We start from the raw sequence: 15,863 nt of genomic DNA, 5'->3' as shown, positions 1-15,863 counted from the left end.
CCCCCCCCCCCCAAAAAAAAAAAAGAAAAAAAAAAAATCTACGACTTTACCTCTTTTTGTTCAAATGTGTTACGATCTGTGGTTTGAACATTGTAAATCCCCAAAACTTGTTGAAAGAGTGAAGATTAAGGTCTTTTTTTATGTTAGATGATTTCATCCGATTCAAATAGAAGAGAAAAACATGTTTCCAAGGCTTTTGGTTGTTCTCGGTTTCATCTCTCACTCATGGTTTCTATTTCGCAAATTTAAAAAAGGGTTTTTCAAGCATATATTTTACCTGCATCAATCCTTATTGGACTTTATCAACCTATATCAATTAATACATTTTTTTTTTCCTTTTAACAATAAGTACCGTATCAGCAAGTATCATATTGATACCCACTGATACCTATATATATCAGCCAATAAGATATGCACAAATACATAAAACCCTGGAACTACAAGCTCTATTCTTGCTTATTTTTTCTACTACGTGAGCAAAAGAAAATATTCTTGTAAGCTTTAGGATTTAAGTGACTTCCAATTTTTATTTTCATTTTTTGGTTTTAACTTTTTCTTATGTATTGCTTCATTTGTTTCAGTCTGCCTGGATGTATTCTCTGCAAACTTACTTTTTTGTTACGAGTGGAAAAAACTATGTAACAAAAAATATGATAGAATTTAGAACCTAACAGATTTTATTCTATTAACTCTAATGAAAATGAGATAAGATAATAGTTAGGAATTCCGTTCTTCTATAAAAAAACAACACGTATGAGTCGTAAGTACAGGTGTTAAGTAAAAATAAAAGAAGGAATTCAATATGGTGGGAGAGGATGATGTACCACTAGCCAGATTCAAACATCTAAGCAAGTATCAGCCCAAGCAGAACTCAGCACTAAGGAGTAAAGAACCACAAACTCATACGTGCACGCGCGTGCGCGAGAGAGAGAGAGAGAGATTAAAAAAAAAAAAAAGAACCATTAAAATTAGTACAGAAAAACAGAAGCCAAAGGACAGGGAACAGAATTCATGCCCTAATAATGGCCAAATGAATTTTTCCACTGCCCCTTTTTTTCTACCCAGGTCAAAATATTACTATTATATTATGCACTGGAGGACAAGAATTATGTCATATGAAATTTCCTATTTCTTGGCTAAGGATGGAAAAAAAAAAAAACCATTTTCAGGAAGAAATTGCAGACAAAAGCGATGGATGTCTAGAAGCTACAATATATCCTACAAAACATCCATTTTGAGATCATGAAATTTTCTAGATTCTCCAAGCTCTACTAGTTTCCCAACCAACAATTCTACTTCACAGGCACCTCTAGATACCAATGGGTCTAGAAAATGGACCAAATCTCAGCAAAACTATTAGGTCATGTTTGTAAGAAGTAGCTGAAACCCTTTGAACCACTAGAAAAATTACAAAATGAAGCTACACACCAACCACCAGAGGAACCAAGAGTTCTTATGTTATTGGACAGTCGTCAAACCTTATCAACATGACATGTGCTTGGTCACTAATGATGGACCAAAGAACCGAAAAGAAAAGGTATAGAAGCTATTCTTATTCCATGTAATTGGATTCTATATTCATGACTTATCCAGGAAAAAAGTCTAATGAAGATTAGTAACTTCCAGTATTTTTCAATTTCAGATACTGTAAATGAATAGGGACTAAGGGATTTGGTCAACCTTATAGAGTGGAACCCACCAAATGCCCCATCCCAACATAAGAGGTTGTAACTCAATCATGCCGGTGGACCACACATGTCTAACAGTTGCAGATACAGAGACTTTTAGGATCTATGGTCAATGAAGATTAGTAACTTCCAGTATTTTTCAATTTCAGATACTGTAAATGAATAGGGACTAAGGGATTTGGTCAACCTTATAGAGTGGAACCCACCAAATGCCCCATCCCAACATAAGAGGTTGTAACTCAATCATGCCGGTGGACCACACATGTCTAACAGTTGCAGATACAGAGACTTTTAGGATCTATGGTCTCAACTGTACTCATTTCCAGAAGACAAACCTTGACCAATTACTAACCAACTTTATTTTACAGAATTTGGACTTCGATTTCCAAAATCTATTATTTAAGTTATCTTCTGAACTTTTACCGCTTCATATGAATCATTATATATAATAGCCAGAATGCTAGATTAGAAGAAAAGCTGATGGCAAAGGTAGTATCTATGATAGGGCAGGGGAAGATATCATTACAACTGTTCCTGGATACTGTCTGGAATTTGGATAGGATCCCTAGTTTTTTCCATTAAAAACGGGTCATTCAAGAAGTGAACATCAAGGTGAAGTCTTATGTGCTTTTGAAGATACAAACAACAGCTTAACCTGATGAAGCCCAAAAGGTGATGGCATCACGTCATGGCCATAACCAGTGTGATGTAGATCAAAGCTAGAAGAAGAGGAGTAAAACAAGAGTCAGAAAACACTGTTCACGAAACACTGTTCATGTGAACAGTGACATGAGTTATTGTTCACTTGAACAATACTTTTGGGGTCAATATTTTAGTTTCTATTTACTTTAGTTAGTTTCTATTTTCTCAGTGAGCAAGTTAGTCAAGTTAGTTTCCTATTTTGTTAGTCAAAGAAGTTCCTATTTTATAACTTAAGTTAGTTTCCTTTTTATCATAGTTGGTAGTTTCTAATTTACTCTTACTTGGTTAGCACGTTACAAGTTAAATAGAAAGTCCTATTTCAGTCCATCGGTTTCCTTTTTATTATGTCTTTGTGTCTAAGCAATGTAAGGCTATTTAAAGCCCATCAATTATAATGAGAAGACAAATTTGAGTTAACCCAAAAAAGATGGCTTATGTTGTTGTGCTGTGGGATGCAGTTGGTTGAGATGCCTAAACCTGAGGGTGAGCTGCCCATTCACTAATTCTTATTCCCCCTTCTCAACTCCACCATCGAATTCTCTTTCTTTTCCTATTTTCTTTTATTTGTCTGCTGTGAGATAACGTTTGAGTGATCAAAATAATCTTGTTGAAGTTTAGAAGTTCCATCAAAAGACCAGCTTGAAGGCAGCCAAGAGACGAATCGATTTCAGTCTTATTGTCAAGGTTGTGAGGGAGATCAACCACGGCCTGTAGCTGCTCTTACTGCATAACTCTATAAAGTTTCTTTTTTCTTGCAACCAACAGATCTCTCAATCCAGCCGACAGAATTTACTCAAATTTTTATGGCTTGTTCCTTTATATAGGGTCTCTAATAGATCCAAAATTCCGCTCCATCTAAGACACGGTTTGTGAATTCATGAATTTCTCCCTATTCAGACAGATTTTGAGATCCTGTCTGGGATTAGGATCACTTGAGATTCTAGTCCTACATTATTTGGTATTAGAGCCTAGCCAAAGCAAGGATGGAGCCACATGATTTTCATGAGGAACTTTCTTCATACATCTTCCTTGGATGGATAGATAAATTGGACATGTACTTTGACAACCACAGCTTTATAGAGAAGATGACTTCGATATGTTTGCTCCCAGATGAGTGATTGTGTTCGAATACAATAGAGAGTCCGTGAAAGGCAACTTCAAGCTCAATGACGTGAGCCTATAACATGGGAAGCGATGCAGTACGAGTTGGCGGGCATGTACCTATCAAAACATAAACGGAGAATGTACTTTCCTCCACCAGATTTCCAAAGCCACCAACAAGTGACAAGATTGCTACTGTCCAGAAAGAGTTGGTCATTGATGTTCCTATGAGTGGGATTCATGTGGATGAAATCGAAAGCAACATGATTGCAATGGTGGACAAAGAGATAGAACCCAGGGATATTAGTGCTAGAACATTGATTGGGTCACAACTATTCATATACTTAATGTTCAATTGTTAATTTTAAGTTGATTTTCATGAGTAATTTGACCACATATTGCGATAATCTTTGGTTGTAAGGTTTTCAAGAGATGTCACAGGTTTGATGCTAAATGGACGGATGTGGTTCAGTCTAGAAGCAAGGGCAAAAGGTCAAGGGCAGAGTTGGAATTTCTAAGAGAAGAAGAGAATATAAAAAATAAAAAAAGGGAAATTAGGGAGAGAGAAAACCCCACAATTCTCCCTCTCTCCCTATTCCACACGTTCTCTTCTCCCTCTCCTACTTTTTCTCATATTTTCTCTCTCCTTGTCCAAATTAGAATAGGAGTCTCTCCCACTTTACCTAAAACATCTCCCCTATTTTCTCTCTAATCTCTCCCTCTCTTTTCTCCCATACATGATTCTTTCCCCTCCACCGAACCCATCTCTCTTTCTTACTAGCCCTTAAAATCCTCACCTATTTTATCTCTCCATTCCATATCTCTCTTGCTAGGATTCCCCTATCTCTTTTCCTTTTCTTACTTGGATCTCTCTCTCTCTTCCCTATTTTTTCTCCCCTGCCACGGTTTCCCTCTCCCACCAAATTGCCTTTAGTTTAGCTGATCTCTCTCTCTCTCTTCTCCTATTTTCCCTCCCATCTCTCACGCATCTTTACCTCTCTCTAATCTCCTACGATCCATCTCTCTCTTGCGTCCTAATTTAGCCTATCTCTCCTACAATTCCTCTTTTCTCTCCCACACACCCTACGCACAATTCTCACTTCCCACGGCTCTCTCTCCTTTTTCTTTCCTACTCCAATTCTAACTCCCATCACCCACGCACTCGCTCTCTCCCCATATATCCCTCTCGATCCTTCTCTTCAGGGGAACCTTGGACACCGATTCTTAGGGAATTAAGGCTGCCATATCACACCCTTCAGAGAGCAGAAAGCTGGCTCGTTTTATTTTCTTGGTTTTGGATAGTTCTCCTTTCTTCTTGGATCGCGCTTTCTTTGGGACAGATTTTCAGGGACAACATTGCACACGGAGGATTGCCATGATGCCAAGGATCATTCACCATCATCATTATTGCTGCCATTCATCGTTAGCACCATGAGCGGCTAAGTTACTTTCTATCTTTAGGTCTAGATGAAGTTTTGAGTTATTGTTATTTAATTTCTGGTTTAAGTTCATACTTGATTGTTTGATTTTAAAGACCCCTTCCCATTGTGGATGATTTTTAATAGTTAAATTAATTTAGGATATTTGTTTCTGTGATTCAATTATTCTATTCAAGCAATGGTATTTCATGTGATTTTTGGTATACACTAATGATAGCCTTAACCAATCAAACTAAGCGTGCTAAGCGAAAGTGATAGACGATAATGCTTGACAGAATAGGTTATGCTTAGTGTAGTCAAAGATTGTGTTTTTGTGGTTGCATTGGAAATTGTAGTTTCAGTGAACTGAAGTATGAACTAGAAATTGGTAACAATACTAAAACGGATTCGAGACCTAGGGATAGCTTCTTCTCATTAATTCTTATTCTGGTTAATTGGTTTATTTAGTTTTAATTTAAATTCTGAATTTTACAAAATTGATTTTCAAAACAATGTTCACCTCAATTTTAGTAGATTTAGCCTTCTAGTTCTCTGTGGATTCGACCCCTTTCTTACTACTATCTCATAGTTTGGTTAGGGTTTATTTTGATTTATTCACGACAACAATCAAACATCTATGGTGATTATGGACAGCCAAGTGGAAGATCCTAAAGGGTTCAAGATTGAAGTAATGGTTGACGAAACCATTGAGGAGAATGTGAACGATAGGGACAAAGGACTTGAAGCGCCTATAATTGAAGAAGAGCAAGTAGAGGACATGCTAGAAGACCACCTCATGGATACATCTGAAGACGTTGAAGTTGAGCACGTGAATATCAACCGTGCCATACAACTACAACAGTATAATCAAGGTGCTACCTGAATTTTTCTACAACTTGAAGAGGGATGTGCACCATGCTACAATCACCCTCACACTCTACAAAATTTGAGGGCGAATTTTTTCTAAGAGGGGGCGAGTTGATGTAGATCAATGCTTGAAGAAGAAGAGTAAAACAAGAGTCAAGAAACATTATTCACGAAACACTGTTCATGTGAACAATAACACAAATTACTATTCACGTGACAATACTTTTGGGGTCAATATTTATATTTTTATTTTTATTTACTTAAGTTAGTTTCTATTTTCTTAGTGAGCAAGTTAGTCAAGTTAGTTTCCTATTTTGTTAGTCAAAGAAGTCTCTATTTTGTAACTTAGGTTAGTTTCCTTTTTATCATAGCTGTTAGTTTCTAATTTACTCTTACTTGGTTAGCAAGTTAGAAGTTAAATTAGAAAGTCTTATTTCAGTCCATCAGTTTCCTTTTTATTATGTCTTTGTGTCCAAGCAATGTAAGGCTTATGCTGTTGTGTTGTGGGATGCAGTTGAGTGAGATGCCTAAACCTGAGTGTGAGCTTCCCATTCACTAATTCTTATTCCCGCTTCTCAACCCCACCATCGAATTCTCTTTCTTTTCTTTTTTTTTTTTTTTTTTGTTTGCTGTGAGAGAGTGTTTTGAGTGATCAAAATTATCTTGTTGAAGTTAAGAAGTTCCATCAAAAGACCAGCTTGAAGGCAGCCAAGAGAAGAATCGATTTCAGTCTAATTGTCATGGTTGTGAGGGATATCAACCAAGGCCTGTAGCTGCTCCTACTGCAGAACTCCATAAAGTTTCCTTTTTCTTGCAACCAACAGATCTCTCAATCCATCCGACAGAATTTACTCAAATTTTTATGGCTTGTTCCTTCATATAGGATCTCTAATCGATCAAAAATTCAGTCCATCTAAGCCACGGTTTGTGAGTTCTCAAATTTCTCCCTATTCAACCAGATTTTGAGATCCTTCCTAGGATTTGATTCACTTGTAATTCTAGTCCTACATTACAGTGCCATGATTTAAAATCTGGGGTTGTCATGTAAAAATACGCAGACCAATGGTTCCATTTAATTATATTTTCAAACATTCACTAGAAAGTATAGGTTGTAGAACTTTTTCTTTGAGTTCATAAAAATTTCATCAAAAGCATAGTTTATTGAGCACCTAAACCTTATAACCCTTGAAGGGTGCAAGTTTCCTAATCTGAATGAAACATTTTAAAAAATAGCTAGAATCTAAAGAAATTCAAATGCGTGAGAAAAACAGAATCAATATTTGAAGAGACTTCCAAACTGTTTTTTATTATGTTCACTGTATCCAGATGGTACTTTCAAAGCTCCCCATTACTCAATCTAAGATATATTTAATTACCAGAAGATATTTACTGCCTGTCCACAAAATGAAGTAATGTTGGTCTCAGTCACCTTAATCTTTTTCATTATGGTTTCTATTTATTCATGTATTAGAATTATTATTAAAATCTATTATAGCATTTATAATTACGAATTATAACACAAGCTAAACCCAACCATGTTATCTTTATCCCTTTGCATACCTACACTGTTGAAATCTACTATTCTGATCCTCTCTGCAAACAAGTTCAGTCAGAGCAAAAATACAAACAAAAAGATTCAAAATCATTGCAAATTCTCAGTATCAATTTCATAATCAGATGGAATTTGAAGATTGTGGTACATAGAGAATCAGAAAAAATCTTTGACTAAAATATATTTGTTTAAATGGACAAATCAATGGATTGAAATTACCTATTTCATTCAGCACCAATGCAGCTACTGGACAATGGAGCAACAAAACTGACTCCTTTCACTGCTCTAAAGAATGCTGGCTTAAACTCTGATCCAGATAAATCAAAGAAAGATAGATCACACATTCTCCAAGAGATGATGAAGTTTTGGAATTCGTCTTCGAAATAATGGTTCCAGCCGGAAGGATGGAACACCACTCTGCCACCTTTTAGCATCATACATCTCATTCCATGCCTGTACTATCTCATCAATTTTGAACCCCACACCTGCAGTTGTAGCAAAATATTCCAGCTATTTTAAACCAAAAAAAAGGAAAAAAATTAAGATCTGTATAGTTTTTTTCAGATTGTTGTCATAATTACCTTCTGGTGCAGTTTCATTGGAGCAATGATTCTTTATCATAACAGCAATGTCAGTTGGAGAAGCTCCAGCAAGCTCAAATTTTTCAACAGCAACCTCCAGACATTCTTCCCAGACAGGCATCCCTAATTTGAATTCCACAATAGACCGCTCATACAGCATGGTACCCCATAAAAGATTTATTTGAGATCTCATATTTGCAGCCTGCTCTGCTGCTTCTTCTGCTGATACATCTTTAAATAGCCCATCCAACCCCATTTTCTTCAACTGGGTTTTTGCCTTATCTGGTTTCAAGAGTTCAATAGGACCCTGCTCCTCCATCTCCTCCCACATCTGCATTCCCCTCTCCATATTGTCTTCAGCACCGTCGAAAAGCTCTATAACTTCTGAAGATGGCCATGTCTCCAGATCAACTTTGTGCCCTATAGCATAATACCAAGAAAGTTTTGCTTGCTCAAATTTCTGTTGCCCAAGTGCAAGAAGGCCTTCATAGAAGTCCGGCTTGATTTTTAGAGCTTCTTCATATCGGTTTCCCGCTTTCACATATTCTCTTTGTGCCCACTCATATGCCGTTTTAACCTGTTCAAGTATGGATTCACTTGAAGCATCTTCTGTAAAGAACACCCTCTTCCTTGCCCTCGACATGTGAACATTTCCCCAGTTGAACAGGGCTAGAGCTGCCATCTCTTGGAACTTCTCTGCAGCAATATCGAAAAGGCCTTGAGCTTCTTCACTTGTAACAGTATCCTCCATAGCTTCTGAATAAAGCTTCATCCCAAGTTCATGAAGATTCAAATATGCATCCGAATTGAACCCAACATGGTTCTTGAACAGACAAGCAAACTGGATGATCCAGTCATCAATACAAGTTGGCCTAGTTTCCATTTCCCCATTACCATTCTCGTCAATCTCGGCAATTTTATTTTGGTTCTTCCAGGACTTCTCCTCGTCTTTACCATTTTCTATTGCCTCGAATATTGGCTCTTGCTCAGGATGAACTTCTACAATGTAGAGTCTAAGTGAACCCTGAGAATATGCTGACGCTTCAGCCCATCCCAGCTCTTCAGTGGTGGTGATTGTAACCAAATCACCTTCTTGATCCCTGTATTTGATAAGAACTGCCTTTGAGCTTGGGAAGCGATTTCTAACTGTCTCCCTCAGCTGCACAATACTACATTTAACCGGTAGTTGAGCCCATCTTATATCCTCTCCAAACACGAATTTCACTGTTCTAGTGGCTTCTTCTTTCTTTATACTACCAACATTTTCTTCCACAACCACCTTATCTTCAGCTTTCTTTTCATCCATTTTGCCTTCAATTTTATTCTCCTCAGCTCTGTCTTCAGCTTTCTTTTCATCAATTTTGCCCTCAATTTTCTTCTCCTCAGTTTTGTCTTCAGCTTTCTTTTCATCAATTTTACCCTCGATTTTCTTCTCCTCAGCTTTGTCTTCAGCTTTCTTTTCATCAATTTTACCCTCGATTTTCTTCTCCTCAGCTTTGTCTTCAGCTTTCTTTTTCTCATTTTTATGGCTTTTCTTTTTGTTCTTCTCTTTAACTATACATGGCGGTGAATCAGGAAGATATTCAATGTTTTCTGGAGCCAAAATGATCCCTTTATCCCCCACCTGGATACCCTTGTTCTCAATTGCCTTCTTCAAACCTTCTTCAAGCTCCAATGCTGTGAGATTTTTTGGCTCCGTGCTAAGAACCGTATTAACATCTCTCAAGGCTAATTCAAGTCTGTTAATAGTTTCATAGCACCGAGCCCTCTTCAAGAGAGCTTTACTGTACTTGGGCGCCACTTCAAGAGCCAAATTGCACTCTCTGATGGCCTTGGGGTAATCGGCCACTCCCATATGCATGTAGGAAGCAGCCATGTTACTGTGAAGGTGGGCTACATCTATGTGGTTTCTGGGTAGCAACTTGAGGGCTTTCTCATACTTCAACATGGCTCCTTCATAATCCCTCTGTTGAAAAAGCTTGTTCCCTTCCTCTTTCAGCCCCTGAGACATGGTGATGAAGACAGCTGTGTCCTTGTCATAAGCCTTAGTGCCCTGGTCCCCGGATTTGTTCTGCTTCGCATTTGCACCACCAGATTTCCCTTTTGACTGTGGCTGTGCCTTCTTCTTCCCTGTAGGTTTCCCCATCTCTAATCCGGAAACTACTCTAGTTTCCTCCCAGTCAAAGAACTTAATTAAATCCAAACCCAATCAAAGAAGATCGTTCTCCGGTAAGTCGACACCGAGCTGCTCTGCAATACGATGAATCCAGAGCCACAAAAAAAAAAAACCTCTATTATACCTCACCCAGCCCACAATTGTGTTCTGACAAAAAAAATCCTCCAAACACCCCAATTCCTCTACAACTACAGATACAGAACCACCCAAAATATACAGAGTACAAATTCAAATGAAATTTAGAAAGAGAATCACAGAAAAATCAGAAAAAAAAAAATTCTGAAACAAAAAGATTCTTTTATTCTACTTGCAATAACCACGATATCTAATCAGGAAACTTATCTGGAAGACGAACCCTTCTTGACAACAAGTAAACACAGAAAACCCAGATGATAACGTCGAGGAAACTTTATTATTCTCAGCAATGGCAGCTTCGGTTTTTGGTAGGAAATGAAAACCAACCATATTAGTTCTCCGCAGCTTAACGTAAACGCCACAAAAGCTTGCAAAATCCCTTTTTTTTTTTTCTTTCTCCTTAATTAAGCTCTTAAATTATTGTAAGAAAATCCGAGTCGGGCCCGCCATATCCGTGAACTACAAGCATCTTGGGAATCGAAGGTTGCTCTCATGTCGTCGTTCTTCCCTGTTGGTCTTGGAGAAAATATAGATGAGGAGAGAAACTCCATTACCTTCATTTTCTGATCTTTCTATCTTCAACTGAAAGATTTTGGATCACATGCGATTAAAGGACGAATGCATGTGCGGTCGATTTTTAACCCTTGGATTGGAATTCAAGAGAATTTGTGTGCATGAATGCTCTTTCACATGTTTGCCACGTAAGCTTTTGCTTTGTTAAAGGCGTTGGTAAGTTGGCTGATAATCCCAAAAGGCCGAAACCCGATCATTGTCAACTACTATGACGGAACGTAACGTTCATCATATATTCACCTAAAAAAAACATTCATGTTAAAATGACAGAAGTACCCTTAAATTTGTAATGTTAGGAGCTTCCGATTAATAAGGAATAGTCCAAATTCAAGAATATGCTGTTTGGACGGCTGTCATCAAAGTGGTCGTTGCTGGTAGGGCTCGGGTAATGTGGTCTGTCGATCATCTCCATAGAGACCAGGGACAAGAGTAATCCCATGGTTGGGAGGACTAGACACACATCCCAAAATCAGCTCAACAATAGAATCACTCTTTAAGGCTCTTTGGAAAGGACTATTGTCCCAGTCGGTTTCAGTTGTTCCTTCCTTGTGTAAACTGGTCAAGAACTTATAGGACCCACCAGCATAAAAAGTTAAACTTTCGTTACCAACCATAACTACGAGTGTGGATCAAGTTCATATACAAGAATGTATGAGAACGGTCCTGATCCATAGATATAGAATTAATTTTTTCTCTCTTCATTTAATAGATTCTATATCCACGGATCAAAAGCGTACGAGAACATTCTCGTACGTGAACCTGATTCGTTCACCATAACTACATGTTTGCACCTACTAGGATGGGAGTAGTTGTGAGTCTTGTGACTATTTGGTGGGCCATTGGTCATATGACTCATTTCACTTGTCAATGGAAACGAAAAGCCACCAGGTTGGCATCGGCAAACGATAAAGATTTGGCTCGCATATGCTAGACTGGATGGTTTTAAGACAGGTCATGGTTTGAGGAATCTGATCGGATATAGTTAGGATGGTTGGATTGGATCAGAATTGGCCTTGACTGATACTATATCAATGGATCAATATGAATGAAAAATAAAATAGTCCAAAAAGGGGGTTTTTTCAAGGGTATTTCTATCCAATCCTAACCAATATGGATCAATATTGGGTGAATATCGGCCTTGACTGATCCCATTCCCGATACCAAGTTATCAAACCTTGGTCAGAAAGACTCAACTTAATTAGGGAATATCCTCCACAATAACAGCAGTGTCCAAGAGGCTGTCCATTCAAACAAGAGCCCTAAAGAATGAGAGAAACATACCATCCTTCGAAGACTCAACTTAACTTATAAGTCCCTCATTTCGTCTCAGGTTGAACACCGATTTGTTATTCAAAAATTAACTCACTAGGCTCTCTTTGGTATGATTTTTATTCATATTTATTACTTATTTTTGAGAAATCATTTGTAATAATGATTATGGACCACAAATAATATCCATTTGGTTACTATTTATATAATAGATTCTATAATTATAAATAGGTTTAGTATGCCTATATGTAGAATATATTATGGGAAAAAAGAACACTCCCTATGTGGGATCCTGCTCCTCTCCAATTCCTAATCACCTATATATTTTCGAAATCCAGTGGTTGTAGAAGTTTGAGGCATTTGAAGAGTTAAAATGGGTTTAAATTCCAATAAAGTTTCACAACCATTGGGTTTTGAAAATGTACACGTGTCGCGCTCAATGAGAGAATTGGACAAGAATTGGAGACGAGCTTAATTGCTTGCTTGTATGTGTCTACGCCTAGACATAGGCGGGCACGAAAAGATCGTGTTGTCCCTCTCCCAATGAGTTGAAGTTGCCTCCACAGGACCTCTGTGTGCTAGTGTAGTAGCCATGCAAGTGATAGCATTAAAATATGGGAAAAAGGACATTGTCGAGAGGTTGAGGGGGTTGCACCTAGACATAGAGTGAGTGAAATAACCACTCTACCCCATGAAAAAAGGATGGAAATTCTCACCCTATTGATGCTTTTAGCTACTTTCCCGTTGGCAAACACACTTTTCCCCATCTCTCCTCTCCATGGATTTAGTTCTCAGTATCGGTACCGATATCAGTCTCTACTGATATACGATACGATCTATACGGCTGATATGATACCGATACTTGAAACCATGCTCCTCTCCATAAAATTTCCAAAAATGCAATTGAAAAGCAAAGAATATTATATCTATCACCTTTAATTTCCTCTCTCTCTCTCTCTCTCTCTATCCCCCAAACACACAAAGCAACAATCTAGAGCCCCCTTCCTCTTCCTCTTTTCTTTTCTTGTTAGGTAAGAAACATAGCTCAAACAACCATTCAACAGTTCAAAAGAAGATCAAATCATGGAAGAGTAAGTTTTCAAACCCTCTTTTTCTCTCTATCTCTCTCGATCTCTCTCAATCTCAATCCATTGATCTAACTAGTGAAGGTGCGGCAAACGATTTGTATCGTCCCACTGGTAGGGTCATATATTCTAACAACCATTAATGGAGGGATGTAGATCATTACCTGAAACTCCACAAGGACAAAGCCTCTACGCGATCTTAGCACTTTCACAGTGAGTCTTTCCCACACATATAGCTTTGCGTTCCCTTTGAATCCAAGCTTCTCCATAATAATCAAGGTTTACATAAAAACCCTAATTACCACTCAATCACTAGTGTAGAGCGCAAGAGCTAGAGAGAGGGAGAGGAGCACAGTTTTTTAAAGGAGGAGAAAATAGAATCCTGTATTTATTTTGTTTTTGAGAGTTTATATATATCTCCAACCAAAATATCTATTAGTTAGAGTTATAGATAAACCCAACTTTGACATAGAGATTTCCTACTTGAGTCAATCACTCACCAAAATCAATTTTATCATTATTGATAATATATTAAATAAATAGCAAATTACTAATTACTTTTCCTAACAATCAGAACCCTTTATTTTCTCTTTGAAAATTTTCGGATCTAAGACATTCCCAAAAACATACAGAACTATAACTCCTCATCATCCTTAACAAGCGTCCATGTCACAAATCTTGAAGTCCTTGTAACATCCTTGTAAACGTAAACTCATTTTTCACCATAGTAGTCTTCTTGGCTTTATCTCTAACCACACCAGGCCAACGCAGCCTGAAAAACAAAGTAACGTGTGGTGTAGGCCTTGATGTTGCTAAAGGACTCATAGCCTTCGAAGTCGTCTCCTTCAGTTTCTTTTCTCTTCTCGAGCTTGTTGGTTCAGGGATTGAAGTTAGCCATTAATCTACTTAACAGCAAAGGTGTGGATGATGCATTTAGTGCTCATATAAAGCTGAAGGTTTTGAGGTTTGGGATGTTGGGATCTACATTTAGGTCAATGATGGGTTGTGTTTCTTGATGTTATCAATGGTGAATGTGATTTAGATCAGATTGTGATTGCTTTCTGTTTGATTATCGGGAAGAAGGCAGATCGTAAGGAGAGAGAGAATTGGATTCAGTATAAATTTTAGCACAGAGAGTGAAGAGTTGGTGTGGTTCACGTTAGGGTGGAGAAAGAGAGAGAGAAAACGAGAGATTTTATTTGAAAAATCTAAAAATGGTTGAAATTACTTATTTATCGACAGTGTTGAAGCAATTATAATCCATGCTAATTAAAAAGTAGCACACTGCACAAATCACAAATAGTTGCTCACAAATTTGTGATTTGTGATTTATTTTGATTTATATCATATCATATCAAACTACTTCTAAAAGTACATACTCCATCTTTTTAGAATATTTTTTCATTGGATAAAATTACACCTACAATTACTCGCCACTTACCGTTTCATGGATGAGAGTATGAGACCCACATGAATAATTGCACCTCTTAATTTCTCTTTCTTTCAAGGATATATCCACCATTCTTGGGATTCTTATCCTTTTTTAGGATTAAACCATCACCCCCTAAAGAGACTACATGTCAAATGACACATCCCTTCCCCACTCTCCGAGTCATATATTCGCCCATTCCTCATCCCTATCGGTCACAACCCCCAACTCTCTCTCTAAGACCCACTTTGCATAATCCATTTGTACACAAAATTACGAAAAAAATAGAAAGAGAGACGTGGCTAGATATAGCCGGAGTGCTCTTGCCAACCACCGCCTACATTTGTTTGTTCTTAATTTTTTTTGAATTGTTTGTAGTTCCAATTAGGTCTCTCTCTGTATATATATTGTGTATGTATTCTTAAAGGAAGATTCCTTACGAGGCAAGAGAATATACACCTGAAAAATGCCTACCTATCTTAAGTTCTTTCCATTGGTCTTACGCCATTGCAAAAGTTTTGTGCTGCCAAAGTTCCATGACATTTTTACTTCCCAAATTGGTGGTATTTTGACTGCATATACTCCTTCTGATTTCCTATCGCTAGGTAGGGACGTCCACCCATAAGAAATCATAACATTCCTTGGCTCCGTCCCCTTCAATCTAAGATATGTTATTTGTTAAGTCTGTCTCGAAATTTTGACCAGTTTTGAAGATTGACCTGATCCGACATATTTTGGTGGCGACCCGAATGGAAATTTTTCTGAGATCTGTGATGGAAGCAAAGGGATTGGGCCGATAGGCCTAAGCCCGGAGCCCATCATTGATCTCGTATGGGGGTGCGGGGGCTACGCCCCCGCGGTATGGTTCGACCGGATTGACCGCGACCCGATGGGTTGACCCACATTTTTGGAGTATATATAATGTACTGTTGCTTGTTGAGAAAGTCATTGTATTCTAAGGTTTTCACGAAGCTAGGGTTTTAGGGCGAGTTCTTCATCGCCGCTGCTAGGGTGTAATCTCTCTTCTGCATAGTGAATCATCTTCTTCTTCGCCCGAGGACGTAGCACACCACCCTGGTGTGTGAACCTCGTTAAATATCTGTGTCGTACAGATCTATTGTCTCCCTTTATTCGTGTTTCTTAGTGTTTGATCTAACATTATTCTTCCTAAGAATAGAAAAAGATGAGGGATTGCGACATCTTTTCTACTAAGGGTGTGAGATATACATCCTCAGCAATAGATACAATGGCTATTAGTAGTTGAACATATTTATAAATTTCTTCTCT

General features: G+C 37.9%; 1 protein-coding gene across 4 annotated transcripts in view; it reads right to left on the bottom strand.

Annotated features, from left to right (window-relative positions):
- The window catches only part of LOC122068096 (protein PHOX1-like), a 12,617-nt gene extending 1,838 nt beyond the window's left edge, over positions 1–10,779 (bottom strand). For 2 of the 4 annotated variants that reach the window (XM_042631953.1, XM_042631942.1), the window contains exons 1-2: positions 7,910–10,779; positions 7,548–7,813 (exon numbers count right to left, since the gene is read on the bottom strand). In XM_042631953.1, the coding sequence (XP_042487887.1) occupies positions 7,665–7,813; positions 7,910–10,055 (2,295 nt within the window). In that variant the 5' untranslated portion in view covers positions 10,056–10,779 and the 3' untranslated portion in view covers positions 7,548–7,664. The remainder of the gene's footprint in view (positions 1–7,547; positions 7,814–7,909) is intronic. The other 2 variants (XM_042631960.1, XM_042631948.1) reach the window with 2 other exon arrangements.
- Positions 10,780–15,863: the final 5,084 nt, after the last annotated feature.

This window comes from Macadamia integrifolia, chromosome 2 (genome assembly GCF_013358625.1).
Source record: "Macadamia integrifolia cultivar HAES 741 chromosome 2, SCU_Mint_v3, whole genome shotgun sequence".
In the NCBI taxonomy this organism is placed as follows: domain Eukaryota; kingdom Viridiplantae; phylum Streptophyta; class Magnoliopsida; order Proteales; family Proteaceae; genus Macadamia; species Macadamia integrifolia.
The sequence above is the reverse complement of the archived record's forward strand: the minus strand, read 5'-3'. Positions and strand labels throughout refer to the sequence as shown.